General features: G+C 42.8%; 1 protein-coding gene across 1 annotated transcript in view; it reads right to left on the bottom strand.

Moving 5' to 3' along the window:
- Nucleotides 1-21,331, bottom strand: part of CRAMP1 (cramped chromatin regulator homolog 1) — a 41,177-nt gene that overhangs the window by 7,570 nt on the left and 12,276 nt on the right. Inside the window, exons 4-15 of the mRNA XM_066330361.1 lie at nt 20,893-21,046; nt 18,934-19,017; nt 16,458-16,506; nt 11,945-12,030; nt 11,134-11,257; nt 9,993-10,074; nt 7,688-8,947; nt 5,346-5,520; nt 3,428-3,606; nt 2,667-2,741; nt 1,384-1,465; nt 576-680 (exon numbers count right to left, since the gene is read on the bottom strand). Coding sequence (XP_066186458.1) covers nt 576-680; nt 1,384-1,465; nt 2,667-2,741; nt 3,428-3,606; nt 5,346-5,520; nt 7,688-8,947; nt 9,993-10,074; nt 11,134-11,257; nt 11,945-12,030; nt 16,458-16,506; nt 18,934-19,017; nt 20,893-21,046 — 2,455 coding nt within the window. The remainder of the gene's footprint in view (nt 1-575; nt 681-1,383; nt 1,466-2,666; nt 2,742-3,427; nt 3,607-5,345; nt 5,521-7,687; nt 8,948-9,992; nt 10,075-11,133; nt 11,258-11,944; nt 12,031-16,457; nt 16,507-18,933; nt 19,018-20,892; nt 21,047-21,331) is intronic.

Below are 21,331 nucleotides of genomic sequence, written 5' to 3'. Positions count from 1 at the left end.
AACTTACCCAGAGTCAAAACTCAACCCATGTATAAAAGAAGCAATAGTAATGATCTGATCATCTGGGTCAGCTGCTTCTCCACACCAAGGGTAACATTGCTTTTAGCTAAAATGTTTAACTTTTCTACCCTGTTCCAACCTGTTACTAGGTACATCAAAATAGCTGAGAAACATCCCAGTTACCCTCCCATCCTTTTCTTCTATTTTTTTCCTTTTTTGTCCTTCAAATTGGTAAGTATTTTATTATGCAATTTCCAGAAATTTCCTATGGGTTACTAGAGGAACTCTAGAAATAATAGAGCCTTATTTTATTATCTTGCCTCTGGCAGCCATGTAGATTCAATGTAAAAAATGTAAGTTGTTGTAAGGATCAACCTCACCCAGATCTTTTAAAATCCACTTCAAACATCTGAATGTCTTCTCATCTCAAAAGAATCCTCTAGGTAAAACATAGATGCAGTCACTGTTTTCACCTCATTAATTGTTCTAATTATGGAACCCACTCTCTGCTGTGAGACACTGTCTGCCTGGAGGACACCAGCATGGCTTTTATTGCAGAACTCAGAATGACTTACTAGACAGATGGTTGGTGGCCTGTGTTGGAAGAATTTTGGGCACAATTGGACGAGAAACAGCAGCTTTAGTCAGTGAGGACTGGATAGGCCGAAATGAACCTCTCCCTGGGGGGAAGCATTAATACCTTTCAGGGAAATGAAATCTAACACCTTTAAAACAGAACACAACACAGTTCAATGGAAGCAAATAAATTCCAAACAGCAGCAAGCTGCAGGAATCCAAGTAGCGGAGATGACGGAATAAATTGAGATGGAATTGGAGCTAAAACAGTGATATGAGCTAAGCAGTGTCTTGCCATGGACACAACAGCAAGTGCTGCTGTGCTACTGGAGCTGCTCTCACACTGTCAGTGAAGACAACCCTTCAGGTGTCATGCTGGCTTTCATGGGGAGCACCTCTACTACCACTGCACTTAAGAGTGTACCAGCAGAAAAGGACATATGGGCAGTGGACAAGCTGGTAATGCTGTATAAAATTTAGACAGTATCCCAGGTCCTAGGGAAAGTCCACTACACAATCCAGAAAAATTATTATATCCTACAGAACAAAAATTCCTATCTAGGTATTTTATTCTGAATTTCATCTCCCTTTTGAGAACTCCTTGCTCTTATGTGATATCAATCTTGGGAAACTGAAGAAAAAATTTTCATCAAAAGCACAGCTTGCTTGACAATGATGCAGGAGAGCAATCACATCATCCTGCAGGCTGGTGACACCGTCATTTTGAAAGAGTATTTTCTTTTTAGAAATTACTTTGTTATGCAGTTTTAATGGACACTTTTCAGTTTTTAGAAGTGCTAGACTCACCTGTAATGGATGAGTTGGATAAGATAGAAAAGGAACAGACATGCTGGGACGGATTTCCAGACGGCCTGGGGAGCAGTGTTCTCTATGTGAGAGAAACAGTAAACCAGAACAGATTTAAACACAGACAGAGGGTAACACTCCTGTGTAAGCTGCAGGAGTTCACGAGACCTTCCAGAATAAGCAGAATATTTCCATGGCATTACTGTCATGCACCAGACACACCAATGGGATCAGTGTGCTCTTAGAAAAAAGCTACAGAAAGGAATGATGTGTTTTCTCTCTAAACTACTAAAACAAAGTTATTTCCACATGGAAAATTCTCAGAGAAATGCTGATTAGAGCTATAATTATATCTGACTATACTTGCAGTGATTTTCAAATCTCTCTCAAAACTACAGCAGTGGTCTTAAACACTGGACCTAGTCTGTGTACAAACTGATCTGCCCTTAAAATTCAGCAAGTGTGGATGAGTGAGATAGCTGTGTGTACTTGGGAGGTCTTAAAACACATGGAATTGCCCAGACATGAAGACTGTAGAATCAAAAAATAGTCCAGGGGTAATTTCTGCATCCTTTACTCTTATACAAAATAGAAGAAAGAAAAAAGTATAGCGACACTTGGGAACTTTGTTTTCCCCGTTAGGTTACTGTTATTTACGTTTCAGATTTCTTTTTTCTCACCTGTCTCTGGTGGCCCAGTGATATGTGCCTATTATCAGAGCAGTCTGAAGGAGGGTAATGTCTGTCTGTCACCAAAGCACCACAACAACAGGCCACTTCTTCCATACATCTCTTTCCAAGCCCTATTTTTTCCCAGGAATCATTGTTCTTTCAAAGTGTGTTATGGCTTATTTCACTACAGGGGCTTATATCCATCACAGTTTAACATCCACTATTGAGCAGGAAGCAGGAAAAGGATGTAAAGGAAGATTTTGTTGTTAGGGCTGTCAGGTCCAGCACTGCCAGCACAGGACACACACTGCCTATGCCTCAGTGCCAGAAGGCCCAGAACCTGCTTCCAGGTTCCAGAAGCCTCTTCCAGAGGCTTTTTTATTCTTCCAAACCACCTTAGGCACTGGATTTCCGCTGTTGTTGATACTCTTCACGCAGGGAATGTAACATAGCTAGTTACACTAGAGACTGAAGTGGTTTTCCCTTCACAATTTCAGCTTCACATTGCCAGAGGATGCAAGAAGGAACTTCAGTTTCTATTTGATGTGTGCAAACCACTACAGCCTTACTGATCCTCAGTGAGCAAAGCAGGCATTTACACGTTTCTCTGACCTGTACTACCAGAGGTTTCCGCAAGTGCCTGTTCCGTAACTTCCTGGGCTTCGGCAGGAAGAAATCCGACTGCATCTGGACAACAACAGGAAACGCATCACAAGCATTTTAAGCATCCAGACACAGAATAAATTATAGCCCCCAAATTCTTATTTTCAATAAAGATGAATTAAGAGTTGGCTAAAATACTGTGTTTTGTTTCAGATGGCACAATATCCTTTCTGCTAGAGTCAGAATATTTTCCACCAATAATGTATTTCTTCTTCTTTTTTTATGGAGATAAAGCTTTGTTCCATAAAGCCATTTTCTCACCAACTACTTCAGCTTCCTACAAAATTCTTACTGAGATTGTACATAAACTGTACTGATTGTGTACAGAAAAATTAGAATTTGACTTAAATACAGCAATGAGGCCTTGTTAAAATTAGCTACACATCAGAAGGGGATCAGTGTTTGCTATGTCTGGCACACAGATTTGCTGGAGAAATTTAATTGGACAGCAAATCAGTGTCATCAGGCTGTATGATGGCATTCAGATTTGAATTACCTCAATTACCTGAACAGGTAATGTCAATTCAAAGCACAGTTATATAGTCAAAATCTGACTCATCTCAGTTAATACAACATTAACCTTGTGCATGAAAAGCAGCACTGCTCAGAAGGCAGTCCATACTTTGTGACACACTCAGAACCCCTGCGACACCCCCTGGGAGCTGGCCCAGCCCAGCGTGCTGCGTTCCCTGCCCAGTCCCCCCACTCACACTGATGGTGTCCAGGTGCTGCCGGAAGGTCAGCTCTGCCTCCTTGCTGGGCAGGAACAGCTTCCCGTGGCGGCTGTTGGGGGGCAGCGTCGTGGGGACTGCAAACAGCCCGCTGTCAGCCTCGGCGCCCCCACAACTCGGACTGGCCACCAAGAGAGGCCTAGGCAGGTTTCTCAAACCTGCAAGATTTGAACAGCAATTTAAATGAAACCAAGTGCAAACAAAAAGGAAATAACTCTTTAGTAAACTGCAGGATCATAGAGAGCTGGTACATAAGGATTCTGGCTCTGTCACCAGCTGTTTCCGAAATCATGACTATCTCCATGTTTCAGCTGTCCCACCTGCAAACTGACAGTATTTACCTGCTATGGATACCACTAATATATACCTGCTTTGAAATTCTTGGAAGTAGGGGATTAAGTGTAATTTCACACTACTTAAGAAACTAAAATTGAAGTCCTGTTTTCAGCCTCACACAGACCATGATAATCAGTTTATCTGTACCGCCTATAGGTATACCTGAGGGCCTATCCCAGTAAACACACTATATGCACCATTTCTTATGTAGGGGAAGATAATACAAACACAGAGCCATTTTACAGTGTTTATGATTTATTTACACTCCACACCCCTGCTTTCCCTATAGTAATTCAAAGTGCAACCCTAATAAAATCAATCTGGTGATGGAGAGGAGACTAATTTACCAACAGACCCTCCCAAAGATGAACCATCTGCAAAATACATTTGGCACAATGAAATAATGGTAGCTTGTCTGAGTAAAACTTCCCCATTTACATTTAAGTTTAAAAAAATATGGTAGGCTTTCCTTCTGCAGGCAGCCAGCTTGGAGAAAGCCTACCTGGCCTTGAACACTGCCAGGGATCCAGGGGCAGACACAACCTCTCTGGGTAACCTGTGCCAGGGCTTCTTAATATCTAATTTAAACCTATAGCGGCAGGATGGCACAGGACATTTTCAGTAATTATTCATCAACAGATTATTTATCAACAGATTGATTATTAATCAACAGGCATCTACTTTCCTGTTCTGTAAGCTGATACTCTTTTGAGATCTTTCACCCTGTGCCACTCAGCATGTGCTGGTTCAGGCTGGGAAGGGGTTAATCTTCAGTGGCAGTTTTGGATTTGTGCTGCAAACACTGTTCATAACTCAGGGATGTTCAGTCACTCCTGAGCAGGACTTACACTGGCCAAGGCCTTTGCTGCTCCCTGCCCCACAGTGCCAGTGAGGAGGACCTGGGAGGGGACACAGCCAGGAGAGCTGATCCCAGCTGACCACAGAGATAATCCCACACCATGGGATTAACACGTAGCCTGTGGAGCTGGGGAAGAAGGAAGGGGTGGGCATTCAGAGTGAGGACGTTTGCCTTCCCAAGTTACTGCTACCTATGATGGAGCCCTGCTGTCTTGTGGATGGTTGAACACCTGCCTGCCCAAGCGAAGCAGGGAATGAATTCCTTGTTTTGCTCTGCATGCATTGAATTTGCTTTCCCTAATAAACTGTTTTTATTTCAAACCATGAGTTCTCTCACTTTTAGTCTTCCAGTTCTCCCCCATCCCACCAGAGGGGAGTGACTGAGGGGTTTCATGGGGCTGAGTTGCTGGCTGGGGTTAAATCATGACACAAAAACCCCAAGCATCTTCTCTAAGAGAGACTAAGGAGAGTTCTTCTGGATTGTGAACTGCATTATTGATGTGTATTGTTATTCAAGATTCAAAGCAGCATTGGACTTGGGAAAATGCTAAAGCAAATTAACAGACACCAATGTTCTCAGACAGTGAAGTTTCCTAGGAGTAAGAACACTTTTCCTTCCAGTGTTCCATCAGTGGGAAGTTCTCGTCATGGTGTGAGGTATTACGAAGTTGATTTCATCAAGCGGATTTTTAGGAATACTCACCTGAGGAGCTGGAAGCAGCACTAGGAGAAAAACTCTTGTTGCGAAGGGCAGACTGATTGCGTGTGCAGCCTGGACTCCTGGTGTTGATGGCAATCACCTTTCCTGGGGGAGTCAGGGACTGCTCCTCCTGGGCAGGCTTTATAGGTGATGTGGCAATGGAGCTCATCTCAGGCATCTGGAAATGCACATTAAATGAACACTGTGTGCTGGTATAACGAATATATTGTGAAACTCACTGCACTTAGGAAGCCTTAAAATTAAAATCTGACATACTACAATACCTTAAAGTACCCTAAGCAATACCTCCTAGTGGGGGTGAGGGGCAGATGAAATTACCCTCTTGCTCATTTAGCAGTGTTGGATGTCACCAATTCAATATATTAATCTACGTTACAATTGGATTAACACTCAACAAGCTTCATTCGATATGCTGGATTACCACAGGATTGAAAGAAAAGAATAAAAAAAAGGTGTTTGTTTTAATTCAGTGCAAAACTCTTTTTCATAAACTCCATCCATAAGGCTGCTCTGGTGAGAAATACATTTGGACAAACACATTTTAATTCTCTGTTAATTCTAATCAAGTAGTTTTGATTTTTTTTCCCCTTCCCTTCTCTTTCACAGAATTAACAAGAGACACATGGGCTTCAATAATTTCCCAGGCCTATCCAGTTGTTTCATTAAGTTGTTTAAACCGTTTTCTAGAAAATCTTGCCTTTTTAAGGAATCTGTGTGCAATCACAGGCTTAAAATTACACTCCCTGCTCAACTGTAATACTGCTTCAGAGTTTGTTTTATGCAGATGATTTTCATTTAAGGAATGAACCACAGCACAGCTGGCTGCTTTGGCTGTTACAGATTATCTGGAGAAAACAACAGGCATGCACACAATCATTCTTTCCTCTTAAAATACCTTGTGGAAAAAATATCATGGTTCCTGTCATTATTTGATGAAATTCAACTTTCAAGACATCTACAGTGCTTTCAGTGAAGCAGGAAATAACTTCCTGGCCTTTGCAATATAGTGCCACAATGTTCATGCTGCAAGGAGAGTATGTTTTTCTGAAAAACAGTGAGAATAAAGTGGTATTTGACAAATGAAAGGTTCTTTTTGCTGGAATGTACAATATGGTACATATCCTTAAAGAGCTCCTTTATGGTTCAGTAGTACTGTGCTACTTTGATTAAGAGAGCAAGAGTGTGGAAGTGACAGGAAAACATATGCAAATCCTAACTGCTGGCTTCTCCCTCTCTTCAATTCCTCTCCCTCAGAAGTCTCAGGAATGTCCTTCTTTATAGTCTGTGACTGTTTCCTCATGTCATGCCTAGCTGTCACCTGTGTCACCAGAAGTAAAAGTAGATCCAAGTGAGACAGCATCCCGTATCTGTGAGATGTCAGACTAAAAGCCTTTGCAGTTTAAACAAAGTCTATATCTGGAGCTCCACCTGAACAAAGATGGGTTTAAATTTATAAAATCCTTCATTCCATGTCTGTAGAATCAGAATGTAAAGGAACTTTGAGGGAGGCTAAATCACCAACAAACAATGATCAAAGAAGTCCATGTTTGGGAACAGAGATACATTTGCATCCTGGGTGGAACAGAATCTTTAGTTCATTTTATCATTTGAGCAGATTTGCTGAACTATGTGTCTTTTAAAAAGATGTTTTACTAAGTTTCAATTGGCTGCCCAGGTACCACTGGTAACAAAACACAAGAAGGAAAGCAAGTTCATGCCCTAATGTCTGCCTAATGAGGAAAGTATTTTTCTGGGACTGTTAAACAGCTATCCTGGAGTCCGGGAACTTCTACACAAATAAACTGTGGCAGGTGCAGTTCTATTGATTCTGCTATTCTGAAGAAATACATTCTTTTCACTCTCACACAGTGTAATCTGAACTACATAACCATTGAAAATCAATGCAGTTTTCATGTAGAATATTAATCTCATCCAGGCTCTATTTCCCACAAAAGACTGGACTAGAGAATCTTCCAAGGCCCTTTCCAACCTGGGCTGTTCTAAGGTTTCATGAATCTGAGAGAGAACAGAAGGCGCCTCACCTCACAACGGACCCTTTGAGTAGTTACATTTTAAATGTTAACTGGAACACCAACGAGATTCACAGCAAACCAGAAGCTAAAAGGCAGTGTAAAAAGACATTGAAGCAAAGCCCACTCTGTAGCCAGATGTCTTGTCTTGTGTTTTTTGTATAACTTAAACACAGGAATCTCCAAAGCTCTTGACATGACTAGTTACTGATCTATTGTGAATGCACAACTGGGCAATTGTTCCCCAAATGAAACTAGAGTTTAGTATCTGGAGCATGAACAAGAGCTACTTACTGGTTTGGGATTGACTTCAGTAGAGATGAGTTTCAGAAGGCAGTTCAAGAGTCTCTGCTTGTGAAAGGTAGGACATGCAGGGACAGCACTTGTCTCAGACGTTGGCTCTCTGGCATCCTGGGTTTCTGGATCCAGGACAGCCAACCAGTCATATTCCAGCTGCAGCTTGTTCGGTTTGCCCATCATGAGGTAGACTTCAGCCAGAGTAAGGCTCTCAGAGGTTCGCAGACTCCATCCTTCCTCTCTAACTTGCTGAGAGAGCCGACTTGGGTCATCCTTGAGAGACTTGGTACTGGATTGTCCCTGAGGTGGAGGTGGAAACAAGGAGCCCAGCTTCTCTTGAGAATCCTCCATTACAGCATCCGTGATATCCTTGGTACAAGCATCAAGCTGCTGGCCCTGGCTGTGGCTGGCCTGAGTTTCACATCTGCTGCTGCCAGGGGAAGCCACACCACCTCTCAGTAGCTGGGAATAGGAGTCAGAGGTCTCTGCACTCCTCCTGCTTGGAAAAGCCACTGGAGAAGCATTACCAGCTGCTGATACAGAGTCTTTCCCATGCAGTTTGTCTGTGCAAGAACATTTCTCTGGAACAATCAGGTCCTGGCAGGACTTCATGTACCGTGGGAATGGATCGAGCAGAGAGAGCTCCTCTACATCAGGGATCTTGCTGCAAGTGCATGCTGTGCTGCACGAGGGTAGCACAGCTGCCTGGTCACTAGCCAGGGACTCCCTGCCCTCCATGCAGGGGGCCACTGAGCTCAGCTTTTCCTGGTGTCCTCCTGGATCCTGAAGTCCAGAAGGTGCTTTCTGGAGGGAATTAGTGATGCCAAGATTTGAGCCCGCTCCGTCCACCAGGACAGGCTCTGGGGCACCATCCTCAGTGCTTGCAGAAACTTCAGCTGTAGGCTGTAAGGTTCTGCTGGGCTCTGTAGTGCTCTCTGCCCTTCCCACAGCCTTACCTTCCATTCCCCGCAGGTATTTCAGCTGTCCCCTTGCTGTCCCCTGACCGCTCTGTATGCCGAGGATTTGGGCAGGGGGCAGTAAATGAGAGTCTTTTGTGCTCTGTTTGCATTTGCCTGTTTCCTGCCAATGCACGGTACAGAAGGCCTTAGAGTGGACCACTCTGGCTACCCCAGGCAGTGGAGTGAGGGTACAGTTCTCCCCTGGAAAGAGATGGAGCATCACTTTCTCCTCTGACAAGCTGCCTCTTGTTTCCGAGTCTCTGGAGTCTTGAAGTTGCTGTTCTTCAAGTGTTTTACGCTAAAAAAGATGTGTCAAAGAATATAACAGTCATCTGCCCCTTCCAAAAAGGCACCTGGGAGCCCATTTTGCAATTTAAAAAAGTAAAATAAAACTTAGCTGGTTGAAGACATGTTCTCTATTCAGCACAGATAATAGAGAAGAAACTATAATCAGAAATTAGGCCTTCTGTGGTGATAAAGACTGCAGTGAAGACCTGCTACAAGGCCAAAATAAATACCCAATCCAAACAAAATTACTTCTCTCTGTTTCACACACCACTGTAATTGTAAAAAAAAAATCCTAATTAACAAACCTCAAGAAAACCAAGCAAAACCTCCAAACTGCACAGCAAAGCAGCCTCTCATGAGTGGTAGCAAACTCCACCTTACATGCCCTGACATCCTTCAGAGATTCAAGTGCTAGGCTGCTGCTTCTTGCAGGCTCACAAATTAAACAGAAAAGCCTGAACGAAAGGCCCAAGAAGAAGAGAAAACCTACAAGTCAGAAGGACTAGGTTAGAACAGCTGTTAACTCACAAATCCTTCTATTGCATGGATCAAAGTTCAGAGGCAGGGACACCCTGAACGCTGCAGGGCTCCAACAGTGCAGAGATACATTGCAAGGCAGCAGCAGCTACCTTGACAAGAAGCTTAAGCCTTCATTGGTGAAACTACACAAAGTGCAAAGATCTGTCCTTAATCTCTGCTGAAACTGGAAACAGAATTTTCAGTTATTATCCAGGCTGTATGGGGGTCACCCACTGATAATGAACCAGACTAAGAACACTGTTTAAGAAAATGAAATTAAAGGAGGAATGTAATTTTTTCTTAATTAGCTTTCACAGGATCATAATAGAGAAGAGTTGAGGTAAAAGTAGAACACTATGGGATCTCCCACAAAAGCTTCCATTAATGACGCTGAGACTTGGCCTCTATCTTTACTAAACAGGGACTGATACATTTATGAAGTAATTAACTTTTCCAATGCAAACCTGAACTTGGAATAGGAAGGGAATTGCTCCCAGGACACAGCAGATGGAACAGAGTGAGTACCAAAAGGATACAACCCGCACTTCATGGAGAGCCCACTTCTGCTTCAGGAATTCAAGGAGGCTGGAGACCTTCCGGTGTAACTCCACAATCATCCTGCATGCAAGAGAAGCAAAGCAAGGGAACAGAGAACAACTGTCAGCAGCAGCTCCAAGTCCTAACCTTGATGCTAGAAGGGGAGTTAAGGAATAAACTGGCATTTTATAATGCCAGCACAAAAATCACTCTCAAGCACTAAGAAAAAAACTCACAACAAAGCCAAAAACATATGTTACCCCACAACTTTAAAATCCACATTAACTCACAAATGTCACAATTCACACATTCTAAAAGCCTGTCAGATAAACCTGACTGCCATGATTCAAGTAACTATTTTTTCCAGATGGAAGAAGATAGGAAAACATGGCAGGACTTGCTGAACTGCAACAGCCCAGGCAAGGCACGAAGCTACCACATAAAGTGTAAAAATAAAGAGAAAATGGAGCACAAAAGACTCTTAAACATTTACTTTTTGAAAGCATTTTACTAAATAAACCCAATGCAGAGAAGAGAATGGATATTTTTATTATGACCTTTGGTCATTACACTGAAGTACTGAATTTGAAACAACACTCAACATCATAGAGGCCTCATGTTTGGTGCCCCACGTTCTGGACTAGAAGTGTCAGGAGGAACAGACACTGATGACACTGAACAGCTGCACCAACCACGTTTTGCAAGGGAGAAGCTACAAACACCTTCCATGATGCTGTAATCACTGGGTCCAAGTGAAATGTTGAGAGCCTTGGTGCAGGCACCTCTGACCATTGTATATGTTCCCTTCTCTCTGTCTATTGTATGTTCAATGCAAACTTCAGTAGAACCAAGGCTACCATCTCCATTTTACTTGTCCTCTCCTCTGATATTAAGTGGCACAAACTATACTTATCTCCAAAGCTAGTAGCTCCTTCATTACTCAAATTAAAAGATACAAATCACAATGGTAATCTAATTTTCCCACGTGATAACTCATGTTTACAAACCATGCACTCTGGTTGGACAAAGGCTTCAGAGTAAGCACACTCAAAGATGAACTGCCCAACTGGCAAAGAGAACCCTGAAGGATGCTGCTCATCTATTTCCCTAGAAATAGCACCACCATCAGATCCCCATTACCTAAGCCGTGGGTTCTGGGCAAGGCTCTGGACTCGAGCCCACGCGTGGTTATTCCGTGGCTGCAGCTCCACAGGGACCTTGAGAGGAAGTCGTACTGGCTTCTGATCCTCTTCATCACTCACACCTGAATGGAGACAAAGCACAAAGGGTCAAAGCAAGGACAACTCAGCCACAACACTGCATGCTTGGTTACACAATGCATCAGACACCACCATCACCTACAGACAACTCGGGCAGCTCAGCTTCACCAGTGAAGTCTGCTTCCTTAATTACCTTTTGTTCCAATACGTCCTTATCCTTGGACACTGCAGTGATACTGGGGATTCCAGCTGAGCAAGCAGTGTCAAAAATCAGATGTCTAGAAACTTGGAGCAAGTACAGTATTTCAGACCTTTGAACAGCCTGATTCTACTTACTTGAGAATGAGGACAAAAAAAAAATCCAAAATGAAATCACACATAGCTAAATAGGAGAAGGTAAAAATTTTGAAAATGTTCAATGCTAAACACTATACTGCTGCTGATTCACTGGCACCTTCACATACAGTGAAAGCACAATTGTATAAAGCAGCAGTGAACTGGTCTGATGTGGTTATTTCCTTTTCATCTTAGCTGGTTAGAAAACTGGGTGAGTCTTGAAGTTACTGGGGTTATACAAGAAAACAAGCCAAGGCAGAATACTGTGCCCAGGACAAACTTGCAACAGCTCAAATTTCCCTGCCAGGGATGGACACACCAGAACAAGCCTGCTCTTCTTCTGTGTTTCCAGCCATCTTCTAGAACACCCTCACGTTCCAGCATCTTCTACTCACCATCTGGATCACAGAGTTTCTTCAAAGCCCTGCACATGGGAGCTTTGATACGCAGGTTTCTGCCTTTGTAGCGAACAGTTGTAGCCCTGGATATATGGAAAGAGAAGTACTTAGAGGAACCAGCAACAGGTGCGTGAATACAGACCTATTAGGCCCTGTGCTCTTCACCATCTTCACATATGACTCGGACACAGGACTGGAAGGGATACTAAGCAAGTCTGCAGATGATACAAAATTGGAAGAAGCTGTGGACTCCCTTGAAGGCAGGGAGACTGTAGCGAACACTCAACAAATGAGAGGACTGGGCAATCACCAACCATGTGAAGTTCAACAAGGCAAAGTTCTGGATTCTGTATGTGGGATGGAGAAACCTTGGATGTATGGACAGACTGGGGAATGAGATGCTGGAGACTGCTGCAGATAGGACCTGGGAGTCCTGGTCAAGGGCCGGTTGGACGCGTTACCAGTGCCCTGGAGCCAGGACGGAAATCCCTGTTCTGGGGGCACCAGGTCCAGCATCGCCAGCTGGGCCAGGGAGGGGATTGTCCCACTTGTCCCTCTCTGCTTTGCACCAGAGTGGCCTCACAGTAATGTGTGCAGTTTTGGTCACCACAGTACAATAAAGATTTTTAAACTGTTAGAGAGTGCCCAAAGGAGGGCAACAAAAATGGTGAAGGGAGAAGCCAAATTGGGACTGGCTGGGGCTACTTGGTTTGTTCGGCCTGGAGAAACAGAGATTGAGGGGAGACCTCCCTGCAGTCAGAACTTCTTCATGAGGAGGAGAGAAGGGGCAGACACTCATTTCTCTGTGCTGGTGACCAGTGACAGGACCCAAGGAAACGGCCCAAAGTTGTGTCAGGGCAGGTTTAGGTTGGGTATTGAAAAAGCTTCTTCCCCCAGAGTGCTTGGACACTGAACAGGCTCCCCAGAGCAGTGGGCCCAGCACCAAGCCTGACAGAGATCAAGAAGCATTAGGACAATGCTCTCAGGCACGGTGTGACTCTTGCAGATTGTGCTGTGCAGGGCTGGGAGTTGGACTTGATGACCCTTATCCCATCCAACTCAGCTTATTTTGTGATTCTGTGATCAGGGACTCAAAGCAAGAGACCATCATGGCTACAGGAATGAATACAGAATGTAAGGGTCTGCAGTGCAAGTTCATGGAGCATTCAGTCTTTACTATCACCTTACTTTTCACTGTGGAAGTGCTACTCTTGTGACTCTCCTCTTCTAGACTTTGATGAAATACTTGGTTGTCCACTCAGGGAGAGACTTCTGTTCTATAAGTGGACCAGGATTATATTACTTTGGTTCAAGAGTACCCTCACAGACAGCTGCTTCATGAAAGACAAGTGGTTTTGAGTTAGCCTCCCTCTTTATACTCATGACTGTTAATTATAGGAAGAAAGAATCTGCAGTTTTTGCAGTGTCTTACATTTGGAAATACGATCAGTGTATCTGGTGCAGACATGAGGTCTAAGAGCTTGTGCAGAAACCTGAATAAAGTAACTTTTTACAGTACGATTTCACTGGTTTAGCTTTAGTATCACCTTAGCAGTTTCAAAGATCCTTAAGAGTTAGAGGTCATTTTTGTTTTCACACTGTGAAACTACTTGATTTCTTCACTCCATGAGTCCTGTTTTCTTTGTAGGGACTTAAAAGGCAGGCATCGAGCCAAATCAAATTACCAATGGCAGTATTACTACTGAATACTTGAAGCATTAAAGATCAGCTGGCACAGAAGCAGTGGGATTGAAAACAAGTCCTTGCAGTAAAATGAAATAAATTATAGAGAATATTCCTACGCTGTAAATAAAACACCATCATGCAGGAAGAGCAGTTGTCTACAGTGCTAAGAGGAAAACTTGCAAAAGGGCAGCAGAAGTGAAGCCAGACCTGAGAAGATGGAGCTGACGGGGTGAGCAACTCAAAAGTTTCAGTTACTGAACTGTGAACTTCTAGAGATTTGGAATATACCTGGGCTGGAAGGGCAGGTTTCCTTTCAGCTTAGTTTTTGGAAACAAGAATTGTTTGAAGACAGTTGGTCTCCACCAAGTCAAACAGTGCAAAGTCTCTGTCAGCGTCTTCCAGTGTAAAGACTCTTAGAGAGGGACACAGAAACCCTTGTGAATATATCTGATCAGTAAGGTTAGGTAAGGATGAAAGGTAAAACCTCCTCCTGGGCACCTCGGCCTTAGCATGAGACTTCATATCCTCTTGTATTTATCCATAAAGTGTAGATATGATTTTATCAGAAAATCAGCATTTTGTACAATGATCCTCTTCCCTATTTGTAATCTGTTGTAATACTCTTTTGATTACTTGTGCAAGCATGGTTTTTGCTAATGCAATTCTTTACTATCAAATGTGCCCTTGAAGCATGCGAGTGAAGAGCCAGAAATAGCATTATTATTATTATTATTATTATCATCATAATACAGTATAACAGTACAAGTAAGAAAGGATTTGGGGAGAGAAACATGTTTTATATTAACTGACGTGACTATATAAACCAATCAAGTTTTTTGGAAATTGTTCCATCACATGAGTGGACGGTGACTGAAACAAGAGCTTGGCTACTCAAAAGGCCCAGAAAGATTGATCTGCCTAAAACAGCTGAGCTAATTGATCTAGGAAAAAGAAGAAAGAAGAAAAGTGCTGTTGTTCATTTTTTGTATTTCGTATTTCTGTTCAAGAGTCCAGCTAGTTGGTCATAAAGCATTTATTGTTGAGTCAGGCTTCCTGGTAGTTGCTCATGCTCAATTTGTCTGCCACCTGTGCAGGTGAACCTTGGGCTGCAGGTATCCACCATCTGTTACCATAGAGCAGCTTATAAATGAACAGGGATCAGCATCACGAACTCCTATCTGTGCTTCAAAGGGCAGAGAGATGAGAAAAAAACAACCAACCTAACCAAGACCCAAGATAAAAGCCAGAAAAGAAGTGTGAAAAATTAAGTATATTATATAAAATATGTATTATTTGGAAAAAAACCCACCCAAAAGACCAAACAAAACAATGACACTAGGAGGAACACCACACTGGAGGAAACTGAACAACTGCAAACCTGCTGATATCTCCATGGGGAAGCAGGAACTACTGCCTCCCCTGAGCATAAAGGGAAATGGCACAGTGCAGAAGTCAGCAAGCAAAGCAGACCATTCAGTAAAAGAAGAAACCCAGAGCACATGTAAATGTACAACACCAAGTATCCATATAATGTAAGGTAAAGTCAACGGACTGCAGCTGCTGAGGGGGCAAACTCCTGTTCCTGTTTACAGTCAAGTTTACTTCATCAATAACTTGACTGCTACAGTGACCACCCCAAGAGCAAGAATGCAAAAGGTAGAAGCAGACCTGTAACAGACAAAGTAATGATTTTTCAAATCACTTTTAAAGATGGGATTAAGGACACATCAATGCCTCCTAAGTAATCACATGCCTTATCCTTTTAAAGAGATTTCACTTTAAAACACAAATCCGGAAAGCTGAACTACTTTGGGAAAATTTATGCACAAATACATCAGGTATGCCCTCATCTCTAACATTTGCAACTTCTACCCCCTCTGCATTCTAGGAGTAGATCGACTCATAAACTACACCCCCAAATCTCACAGTACTCTCTAGAAGTAAAAGAAAACATTCGTTCTTAATGTCAAAGAGATGCAAAAGTCACTGGAGGGCTGAGGTCTCCAGTGTGCCAAAGGGTCATTTCAGGCCTTTGTCAGCACTCGTGAGCCCTGCTGAGGCAGAATAGTTTGGAGATGAACCCTCACTGCAAGAAGAGCAGTAAGGGGCTGGAGTGTGTACAGGGATGGGAACAGAGCTGGGGAAGGGTCTGGAGCACAAGTCTGATGAGGAGTGGCTGAGGGAGCTTAGGGGGCTCAGCCTGGAGAAGAGGAGGCGCAGGGGGGATCTTCTGGCTCTGCACAACTCCCTGACAGGAGGGGACATCTGGTGGGAGTCAGGCTCTGCTTCCAGGGAACAAGAGACAGGACAAGAGGAAACAGTCTGAAGTTGTGCCAGGGGAGGCTTAGATGGGATATTGGGAACATTTCTGCACTGGAAGTGTGCTCAGGCAGTGGAACAGGCTGCCCAGGGCGGTGGTGGAGTGACCATCCCTGAAGAGATTTAAAAGACCTGTGGATGCAGCACTTAGGGACAGGAATTAGTGGTGGCAGGGCTGAGGTAATGGCTGGACTTGATGATCTTGGATTTCAACTCTGGTAACTGTATGATTTCCCTGAATGAATCCACATGTTTAAGTGCTGTAGCTTCTGTAAAGAATTCCCATTTAACTATTTTATTAAACTTAATCCGTCATTTCTTATTATTACCATTTAATGGCTTCATGGAAAAGGGAATACCTTAATAAAGAACAAACTAAGAATGGAAAACATCAAACTTCAGCTCTTGAAAATTAAGAAATGCCTCAAACTTGGGCTGATCAATACAACACTCAAGTTGCCAAACAACACAGTTTAATGAGTTTTAGAAGTAAGATTTTACTTACCCAGCTTGAATGAGCTCATTGAGTTTAGCTGCATTTTTGTCATCCATACCTTTTCAATAAATAAGACAACACAGTGAATTAGCATTTACAGTGTTAAACCCATGGCCTTCTCTGTGTCCTGCTGGGTTTTCAAAGCTATTACATTTTATTCTTACATAGGATTAACATGCATAAAGGTGCTGTAACATAGCTCTTCTGGAAAGTTTGTATTTTCATAACGTGCAAGCTTTACCTGATCCTTGACACAAAAATTACTTTTTACACATGAATTAAATTTAGGCACTACAGTCATCATTGAACACTGGGTTTTAATCTGACACTGGGGTATTAAAAAGCAAAGCCTCTTCCTGCTCAATCTCTGTTGTTAAGGCAGCAAGGCAGAAACAGCATCCTAATGCTTGACACAACAAAAAAAGTAAATAAAAATAATAAAATGCACATGCAACCCTCACTTTTTTGTATGCATTGAGGAACATGTTTTTAAACTGACATTTTGCTTACTTGATTTATATGACAGTTAGGCCCAGATCTATTTACTGAACAATTAACCTCCCTCTGGCAATACCAGAAGTATTTCTGGAGTACTCTTGTATCTCAATAGCTCTCAGTAAGTCTCCTACATTTCTGCAACTGTGAATACCACAAGAGAAAAAAAAAAGGGGGCACCAGGGGGAAGGAAGAAAGAAACTGCTTTCCACAGCTACAGAGTAGGCCTGTCATAAATGGGTGTAGAGTCTTGCAGCTTGAGTACATTTGGTCTCAGAAATTAGAATTTTCCAGGTGACAGTGGGTAAAGTATGTAACCAAGTCCCAAAGATCTAAAAAGACAGAAGCACAGAAGCAGCAGGCATTGCTATGGTGACTGTGTGAAATCTTACTCCCAGTCACAGCAAGAAGGGTCTGCTTGTAAAACAAGATGTGGGTACAGGAAAGAAACATAAACACTCATTTCTGCTGACAATGCAGTGTGCCTTGCTTGTGCACCTGCTTTGTCATCAAACAGTTCAAAATTGCTTCTCCAATTAACACACTGCAGATCTTTAAACAAACAGAATAAAGGCAGTATGAACATTCACAACAATCTCGTTTGTTACCTTTTATTATAGGAGTCCCAGGTAAGGGAATAACACAGCAAAAAACCCTTCCCAAAATCCTAAATCCTTTTAGGAATTGTACATGTTCACTCATGAACTCTTTCATGTCCATTTCACTTTACAACTAGTATGACTTCCCAAAGAAGTGAAGATATTTCAATGGTTTTCCATGTCTCACAAATTAAACTTAGTAGGTCGAAGATGCACTATGATGTAACATTGAGTGTACAAAAAGCCTGGGGACAAATTAATGAGTACGTGGATGAAAAGGTGTATGCACATGTTCCCCTGCCCACTCTTCAAGCCAGTCATGTCAGAGCTCTCTCTGGTCTGGCAGCCATGAAAACCATAGGTATCATGTCCTGGGGGGTCACCTCAGTGTGGACAGTAGGGTAAGGTTGGGGTCCTCTATTCCACACAGGTGAGATTCCACCTGCAGCTCTGGGGGTCCCAGCATATGAAGTACTTAAAGAAGGCTTAAAGGAAAGACAAGGACAGACTTTTCAGCAGGGCCTGGAGGGACAGGACAAGGGTTGATGGTTTTAAACTACAGAAGGGGAGATTTAAACTACATATAATGAAAACATTTTTATTACAATGTGGGGAGGCTCTGGCACAGATTCCCCAGAGAAGCTGAGACTGCCCCATCCCTGGTTGGATGGGGGTAGGAGCAACCTGGTCTGGTGGAAAGTACCCCTGCCCATGGCAGGGGGCTGGGACAAGATGGGCTTTCAGGTCCCTTCCAATCCAAACCATTTTGTAGTTCTGTGAGCCTAAGCCCAGGTATGTTGCTAATACAATTACTCAACTGCCAGCAAACACTGGAGCATTGTTATGGCACATACTCTTCCATCTCCACTCATCAACATGGACTAAACTAGACTCTGGGACTGACCAAGTCAGAACCCATCTTACTTAGCCAGTAAAGTTATATCCAATTATGATTTGTGCCTTTTCATCTTCAGGGTACAGTGAGCAAACATTTGGAGAAAAACTTAGAAAAAGACACCAGCCCAGATTTTGACTGCACAGACGCAAATAATTCTGGGTGTAAATGGTCTAATTTACACACTTAACTGCTCAGGTTTCAACTGTAACGGAACAGATAATCTAAGCTTTGTCTGTGTTTTCCTATCACCTGTGGGGAATACATGCACTGCATTCTGCAGACAGATTAAACTAAAGAAATCTGTTGAAGTGGACTAATGCAACAGATGAAGAAGGTCTGTAAAAATAAAAATACATTTAATGAAGAAATAACACCACAGGTTACAGCAACAGTCAAGAACTCAAAAGTGGAACTGAACTAGACACGTCCAACCTCAAGGGTAGTAATTTCTGATTCTATCATGTAAAAATAACCTGAAGTCACTCATACTCACATCCCCCGATCTTTTTCCTCAGTTCCCCATAGCAGATTAGGCCATACAGCTCCAAGGAAGATTTTTTCAGCCCTTGAGAAAAAACTAGAAAGCAGAAAAGGTGTCAGTGAGATGCAGGTTGCAGATACACACAGCTACATTGCAGATATTCATTTCAACACTACAAAGGAGAGGATTTGTATTTTCAATGACGAGACAAATCAGACAGCTGACTGAACATGAGCCAGCAGTGAGCCCAGGTGGCCAAGAAGGCCAATGGCACCCGGTCTGGATCAGGAATGCTGTGGCCAGCAGGACCAGGGCAGTGATTTTTCTCTTGTATTTGACACTGGTTGGCAACACCTTGAGTGCTGTGACCAGTTCTGGGGCCCCTCAATTTAAATTTAGGAAGGATCTTGAGATGCTCAAATGTGCCCAGAGAAGAGTAACAAGGCTGGTGAAGGGTTTGGAACGCATTAAGAGGAAGGTCTTCACAGACAGAGTGATTGAGCTTTGGAACAGGCTGCCCAGGGAGGTGCTGGAGTCACTGTCTCTGGAGGTATTTAAGAAAAGACTGGATGTGGCACTCGGTGCCATGGTCCACTTGACAAGGTGGTCATAGGTTGGACTCGATGACCTCAAAAGTCTTTTCCATCCCAGCTGATTCTGTGATAAAGAGATTGTGTTGTACACTAGCTTTGCATTCCTTTAACTTCCTTCCACATCCATTTCTCCCTGATGACCTATTTTTAACTTGAGAGAGTCTACCCACAAACTGCAGATGAAATTACTATCCAAACTTTTGTGGATATTTACGAGTTGTTCAAAGACCAAAAACTTCACCAGCCCATTCCAATGCTCAATCACTCTTTCTGTGAAGAGCTTCTTCTTAATGTCCATCCAAGACCTCCCCTGACGCAGCTTAAGCCTGTGTCCTCTCATTCTGTGACTGGTTGCCTAAGAGATTGATCCCCACCTGCCTACACCTTCCTTAAAGTGCCGTGATCTATGCATCTTAGAATACACCATCAGAAGGACCAGAAAACTCTGAAGACTATTACTTAATCAACAAGCTAATGAGAGAACAGACCTTTTTGACACCCTAAAGCCAGAAGAACTGAATCTTAATAAAATCTACTCACTCTGAAATACCTTTCTTTAGCCTGTTATACAGATTAGGCCACCCACAGACTAACTCAAATCCTCTCTGCCCATTCCTGAATAGCATGGATTTGATAAAAATCCATTCTCAATTATCATGTTACTATTAATGTTTTAAAACACCACCAGCAGTTTAGCTGACTTCCCAATTTAGTTTTCATTAAGCCAGTTGCAGAAGGAGGGAAAAGAATGGGAAGGGGAATATGGCACTGCGAATCCTAAGTTACTGAATCCATGGTACAATTTCAAACTTCTTTAAAACGGGAACAAATATGTGACCATTTACACTTGTACCAGACTGTTATTTGTTTCTACCTTCCCCCAAGAATTGCAAAGTGGTGCTGGGTCAGTTTGCTTGATGCCTGATTAATGTTTAGGCAGTTCTCCCTGAAGGTGCACTCCTTAGACTACAAAAACATTTCCTTGAACCTGGTTTTTCCCCAGTACTAACAGCAGGATCTGCATTTACTATGGTGTGGTGAATTCACAGAAGTAGTGATAGAAACACTAGGTTTTGGAAAGTATTTTTCACAAAACACCAACCTTGATAGGCTGATGCTAACAAAAACAAAAACTGAAACACTGTGGATTCCCTGTTCCTGAAGGTCACCACGGCTAGGTTGGATGGGACATTGAGCAACCTGGTCCAGTGCAAAGCGTCCTTGCCCATGGCACGGGGGTGGAATGGGATGGTCTTTGAGGTCCCTTGTAACTCAAACCATCCCGTGCTTCTACAACTCTATGTTCAGTATTTATTTCCTCACCTCTAAAAGGCAGGACTCCAACCATTGCAGCAAGCCCATTTTGGTGCATACTAACCATTGTCAAAGTCAATGTACTTGGAGATCTTGTGCCAGGTGCGGTAGTAGAAGTGCCGGACCTGCTCTTTGTTCTTCACCATGCTTGCTGGCTTGCCTTTCTTCTTGTATTTCAGGGCAATGTTGTTCTGGATAGCTTCAAAGTCTTTCCCATGCTGAAGAAAGAATAAACCAAATTGAAATACTCAAACCCGAACTTGGATCTGTTGTAAGCCAAGCCAAACAATGTGAGGGACTTCGGGGTTCTTTGGTGGAAATTGGATTTCAGTGGCCATGAACAAAACTTTTGGGGATCAGAACTCAACAGTGAAAGAATGACATCAGCTTCCTTTGTTTTATATAAAATGCATTATAGATGCCAAATTATTACTTCGCAATTTCTTTAACTGTTTCAAAAGAAAACCAGTGAGTTGCTAGCAAATTAAAAAAAAATCACCCAA

The sequence above is a fragment of the Sylvia atricapilla genome, chromosome 15 (assembly GCF_009819655.1).
Source record: "Sylvia atricapilla isolate bSylAtr1 chromosome 15, bSylAtr1.pri, whole genome shotgun sequence".
In the NCBI taxonomy this organism is placed as follows: Eukaryota; Metazoa; Chordata; class Aves; order Passeriformes; family Sylviidae; genus Sylvia; species Sylvia atricapilla.
The sequence above is the reverse complement of the archived record's forward strand: the minus strand, read 5'-3'. Positions and strand labels throughout refer to the sequence as shown.